Below are 6,728 nucleotides of genomic sequence, written 5' to 3'. Positions count from 1 at the left end.
CCACTTCGTGGCTGAGTGGTATAGTCAATGTCATACAGGTATCCTGGACTAGGGTTCGAAACCCGGCCGGTCAGATACTATAGTCTTTGAGTGATTTCGCCTGGGGCTCTGATCCTGAGGTCGTTAAGAGAATCCAGACTTTAATGTATTAATATATAAGGCTTATTTGGAATATATATGTAATTATTTATATATCTATATGTGTGTAGTTATCTATACATAAGATATGCCTATATATAAACATATATCTATATACATATATGTGTATAAATGCTTATATACATATCTGTAAATATATGTGTGCATGTATATATATATATATATATATATATATATATATATATATATATATATATATATATATATATTATTATATATATATATATATATAGTGATAAAGACAAACTCGCTACGTGATACTTAGGATTACCCCCAACCCAATTTTCTTCAGTCTGAATTAAAAACATAATACCGTAAAAATAAAAAAAAAAAGCCTACATCCTTTTAACAGCAGCTAATGTCAGTGCAAGTCGTCTACTAATTACCCACAAAGTTTAAAGCTAACATAAAAGGTATCGGAACTTGAATAAAAATTATTTCTTCCAATATCCACTTCTTTGACCGTCTTTCTTTCCATGGAAAGTTGGATGGGAGGGGGAGGGGAGTATTGAGGGGGAAGGGGGATTGAGGGAATTGGGGGATTGAGGGGAAGGGGGGATTGAGGGGAGGGGAGGGGAAGGGGAAAGTGAGGGGGGGGGCGAGGGGTTCTTTCCACCCAGTTTCCGATAGCATAAAAAGATTGTGCCGTTGAGTCTTAGAGCAAAATGATATAGATTTCCTAGGAAAAAAAAAAAAAAAAAAAAAAAAAAAAAGACAGACCAGCAACTTTCACAAACCACAGGACCATCACAAAAAAGTTTTCTTGTTTTCATAATAATAAAATATAATCTTTCTCTGGTGTTTCTTTCTTAATTCATTACGATTTAATTATATAAATTACTTAAAAGTATTCATGATTTTTTTTCCCCAAATATACTTACTCTCATTTATACACCCAAATATATGTACACATGATGTGGCCCTAGTTATTGAATAATATCTATAATCACGTACTAAATCATATCATAAATATGTGGTAGGGAACGGCATCTATAAAAATGTAATGGACATAAGATAAATAATCATGAATATAAGTTAATATAAAACGATGATATAAAATTATAAACTCATATGAAACAAAAGATTATCTTAATAAATGTTTCGTGAAGGAACACAAACAGTAGTAGTAGTAGTAGTAGTAGTAGTAGTAGTAGTAGTAGTAGTAGTAGTAGTAGTAGTAGTAGTAGTAGACGCCTTTTATGTCATATATATATATATATATATATATACATATATATATATATATATATATATATATATATATAGAGAGAGAGAGAGAGAGAGAGAGAGAGAGAGAGAGAGAGAGAGAGAGAGAGAGATGTATATATACACACACATATATACATATATATATATATATATATATATATATATATATATATATATATATATATATATATATAGTACTAAACTAACAGCACTTAGAAAAACAAGCATATTGCTCAAAGACTCCTAATTCCTATAAAATAAACGAGAGAGAGAGAGAGAGGGGGGCTATGTGGTGTGTACCTTGACAGATTCTCATCTATGTGAAACGTATGGTTATATGGCATTTGTAGAGGCGAAGAAGGAAACACCTGGAGACGATCTCCAAGATGAGATCATTCAGGGGATCCCCTGCAGATAAAATTTCCCATTGGCCCACTTAAATCCCCCCCCCCCCGCCACCATCGACGTCCTCTTCAGAAACGAGGCCGAAAAGGGGGAGAAGAGATAGAAGCAATAGAACACGAATTTGAGAAAATAAAGAAGAGGCGAGATTATATTCGCTTGCTTCGTAAACGAGATTCTGAAGAAGACAGACAGACTTTCTAAGACTCGATGTATTGAGAGAGAGAGAGAGAGAGAGAGAGAGAGAGAGAGAGAGAGAGATTTTCCTTCTCTCTATAAGAATTTGCAGATACATTTTACTCCCTATGAGAGAGAGAGAGAGAGAGAGAGAGAGAGAGAGAGAGAGAGAGAGAGAGATGTTACTTCTCTCTATAAGGGATTAGATACATTCTACCTCTCCCTATGAGAGAGAAATTTTACTTTCCTCTATAAGGGATTCCGGAGAGACATTTTACTTCTCTCTTTATGACAGATATTTTACTTCTCTTTATAAGGGATTGCATAGATATATTTCACTTCTCTCTATGAGAGAGAGAGAGAGAGAGAGAGAGAGAGAGAGAGAGAGAGAGAGAGAGAGAGAGAGAGACAGAGAGACAGAGAGATCGGTTAACCGAGACGTCCGCTTAACAAACGAAACCAAAAACATATAAAAACGAAAAGGAAGATAACCCGTAACACTCCATCAGCCCAGAGATATTCCCTACATAAGAAAGACCAAAGAGGAGAAGAGAGAAGAAAGACGACGAGAAGAAGGAAGACGAAGAAGATCGAGGAAATAAAAGTGTTCCAATACGTATAGGCTGAATAGACCTCTCTCTCTCTCTTTCTCTCTCTCTCTCCTTTCCTCCTGGGCCTGTTGTTTGCGGGGGATCGTAAAGCGCCCTACATTGTGTAGTAGCAGCCTATGAATATGTTTAGTAGCAACAACAGAAGCATAAAGCACTCATTGTGTGTCGAATGGAAATGAGAACCTTCTTTATTCGCTAATCTGGAAACCGGAGACGTGTTCTGTCAGGAGTTCTCATATGCAAATGTATCAAAATGGGAGAGAGCTCTTCCACTTGGCGGCCGAAGACACACGGTGTGTACAGGCTCGGGGAATATTCCCGAGGGGAGCAAATTAACCGACGGGGTGAATATGGCAGTTTTATTCTTATTTTACTTCTTACTCGATGGGATAGATAGATATCTATAGCTGGATCACCTTGTTCTTGTTTTTTTTTTTTTTTTTTTTTTTCAAGGATGTTGTCAATTGAATACAGTTGCCAACTAGGGTTATAGCTTAGCAAGTTATAATAATAATAATAATAATAATAATAATAATAATAATAATAATAATAATAATAATAATAACTGGTTCAGATCCTTAACGATTATGATTTGAAGTATACATAACAATCTAATAAACAGACAAAATAATGAAAAAAGTAAAATCAAGCCTGCCTCTAAAAATATAAAAATTAATAACTATCAATATAAAGTATGTTCTTACGCACAGATCTATCTCTTTTTGTGAATTACAAAAATGCTGTTATTAAGAATAAATGGTGGAAGTCTATGAATTAGTTAAAATCCTTAATAATTATCATTTAAACTGTACGTAATAACCTAACAAAGACAAAATAAAATAAAATAAGTTAACCCTACCCTGCCTTTCAAATCTATGATTAAAAAATAAACCATTAATAAAAAAGTACTTGCGATAAAAAATAGCACCGATAAAAAGGTGAAAATCTCTGAAAGGGATAAGAATGAAGAGCAATAACTGTAAACCTAAATCTCAGTTGATCAATGCCTAAGGGGCTTTACAGCACTTCGCCCTCAGAATTGAAAAGAAACCCCGCAAACACGGGGCCCGTAAACAACTGGGGGTATGCTGGCCATAAAACGCAAAATGGATTTCCTACACAATGACGAATGTCGATGTTTATTACTCAAAATAACAAACTCGGAGCGTAACAAAAAACACTACTTACGAGGGGGAGATTATTGTTCTACGTCACAAAAGGTCTGTTGCAATGGATGACTAAAATCACTGCCAGATCTTTGCTCCGACAGCTTGTAAAACGTTTTAAACGCTTCCAGAAGACTATTACTGCCAGATCTTTCCTCAGACAGCATGTATAACGTTTAAAACGCTTCCAGAAAACTAAAATCACTGCCAGATCTTTGCCCCGAGAGCATGTATACCGTTTTAAACGCTTCCACGAGACTAGAATTACTGCCAGATCTTTGCTCCGACATCATGTATAACGTTTTAAACGCTTCCACGAGACTAGAATTACTGCCAGATCTTTGCTCCGACATCATGTATAACGTTTTAAACGCTTCCACGAGACTAGAATTACTGCCAGATCTTTGCTCCGACATCATGTATAACGTTTTAAACGCTTCCACGAGACTAGAATTACTGCCAGATCTTTGCTCCGACATCATGTATAACGTTTTAAACGCTTCCACGAGACTAGAATTACTGCCAGATCTTTGCTCCGACATCATGTATAACGTTTTAAACGCTTCCACGAGACTAGAATTACTGCCAGATCTTTGCTCCGACATCATGTATAACGTTTTAAACGCTTCCACAAGACTAGAATTACTGCCAGATCTTTGCTCCCACAGCATGTATAACGTTTTAAACTCTTCCACAAGACTAAAATTACTGCCAGATCTTTGCTCTAACAGCATGTATAACGTTTTAAACACTTCCAGAAGACTTGAATTACTGCCAGATCTTTGCTCCGACATCATGTATAACGTTTTAAACGCTTCCACGAGACTAGAATTACTGCCAGATCTTTGCTCCGACATCATGTATAACGTTTTAAACGCTTCCACAAGACTAGAATTACTGCCAGATCTTTGCTCCCACAGCATGTATAACGTTTTAAACGCTTCCACAAGACTAAAATTACTGCCAGATCTTTGCTCTAACAGCATGTATAACGTTTTAAACACTTCCAGAAGACTTGAATTACTGCCAGATCTTTGCTCCGACATCATGTATAACGTTTTAAACGCTTCCACAAGACTAAAATTACTGCCAGATCTGTGCTGTGACATCATGTATAACATTTTAAACACTTCTACAAGACTAAAATTACTGCCAGATTTTTGCTCCCACAGCATGTATAACGTTTTAAACGCTTCCACGAGACTAGAATTACTGCCAGATCTTTGCTCCGACATCATGTATAACGTTTTAAACGCTTCCACGAGACTAGAATTACTGCCAGATCTTTGCTCCGACATCATGTATAACGTTTTAAACGCTTCCACGAGACTAGAATTACTGCCAGATCTTTGCTCCGACATCATGTATAACGTTTTAAACGCTTCCACGAGACTAGAATTACTGCCAGATCTTTGCTCCGACATCATGTATAACGTTTTAAACGCTTCCACGAGACTAGAATTACTGCCAGATCTTTGCTCCGACATCATGTATAACGTTTTAAACGCTTCCACAAGACTAAAATTACTGCCAGATCTTTGCTCCCACAGCATGTATAACGTTTTAAACGCTTCCACAAGACTAAAATTACTGCCAGATCTTTGCTCTAACAGCATGTATAACGTTTTAAACACTTCCAGAAGACTTGAATTACTGCCAGATCTTTGCTCCGACATCATGTATAACGTTTTAAACGCTTCCACAAGACTAAAATTACTGCCAGATCTGTGCTGTGACATCATGTATAACATTTTAAACACTTCTACAAGACTAAAATTACTGCCAGATTTTTGCTCCCACAGCATGTATAACGTTTTAAACGCTTCCACGAGACTAGAATTACTGCCAGATCTTTGCTCCGACATCATGTATAACGTTTTAAACGCTTCCACGAGACTAGAATTACTGCCAGATCTTTGCTCCGACATCATGTATAACGTTTTAAACGCTTCCACGAGACTAGAATTACTGCCAGATCTTTGCTCCGACATCATGTATAACGTTTTAAACGCTTCCACGAGACTAGAATTACTGCCAGATCTTTGCTCCCACAGCATGTATAACGTTTTAAACGCTTCCACAAGACTAGAATTACTGCCAGATCTTTGCTCCCACAGCATGTATAACGTTTTAAACGCTTCCACAAGACTAAAATTACTGCCAGATCTTTGCTCTAACAGCATGTATAACGTTTTAAACACTTCCAGAAGACTTGAATTACTGCCAGATCTTTGCTCCGACATCATGTATAACGTTTTAAACGCTTCCACAAGACTAAAATTACTGCCAGATCTGTGCTGTGACATCATGTATAACATTTTAAACACTTCTACAAGACTAGAATTACTGCCAGATCTTTGCTCCCACAGCATGTATAACGTTTTAAACGCTTCCACAAGACTAAAATCACTGCCGGATCTTTGCTCTGACAACACGTATAACGTTTTAAACACTTCCAGAAGACTTGAATTACTGCCAAATCTTTGCTCCGACATCATGTATAACGTTTTAAACGCTTCCACAAGACTAAAATTACTGGTAGAATCTTTCCTAATACAGCCTCGGTGCCTCTAAAATCGGGGCGTTTGGCGTAACTGATAAACTAAAGATTGGACAATGGATTAAAGGGAAAAAATAACTCCAAACCGAAATAGCCAGATAAAAAACTCGATAGTTATACGGATGAGCTAGTTGTACACTGTTAAAAATTTGCCGTAAAAAACGGCAACATTCCAGGAATAACTGTTGCCAGACATTTACCGTTTTAAAAACGGGTATGGTGACGTAAAGGATTGATATTAATGTCACCAACCTGTAAAAGATAATAACAAAGTAGCGTAAAATTACGGTCGCATGTATTTTACTGAAATACGGCTGAAAACGGTATAGTTTTACGGCGAATTTTATATTGAAATTAAGTTTTTTTTTCAACATATAGTAAAAACATAAAAGGGTAAAAAAGTTCCCAATGTAAATATACTGTAAAAGGACAGCCAAAGCGGAG

General features: G+C 36.4%; 1 protein-coding gene across 1 annotated transcript; it reads right to left on the bottom strand.

Annotated features, from left to right (window-relative positions):
- Positions 1 to 3,900: 3,900 nt before the first annotated feature.
- On the bottom strand, positions 3,901 to 6,219 carry LOC137615103 (selection and upkeep of intraepithelial T-cells protein 5-like). The gene has a single exon (XM_068344734.1). It carries the CDS (start codon positions 6,217 to 6,219, stop codon positions 3,901 to 3,903), a length of 2,319 nt encoding a protein of 772 aa, XP_068200835.1.
- Between the last annotated feature and the right edge of the window lie 509 nt (positions 6,220 to 6,728).

Source organism: Palaemon carinicauda, chromosome 21, assembly GCF_036898095.1.
Source record: "Palaemon carinicauda isolate YSFRI2023 chromosome 21, ASM3689809v2, whole genome shotgun sequence".
NCBI lineage: Eukaryota > Metazoa > Arthropoda > Malacostraca > Decapoda > Palaemonidae > Palaemon > Palaemon carinicauda.
Note: the sequence above shows the minus strand (reverse complement) of the source record. Positions and strands in the feature narration are given on the sequence as shown.

What these genes read in the sequence shown, in the direction of transcription:
- LOC137615103 (XM_068344734.1), bottom strand. Translation starts at nt 6,219, where the DNA reads ATGTCGGAGCAAAGATTTGGCAGTAATTCAAGTCTTCTGGAAGTGTTT.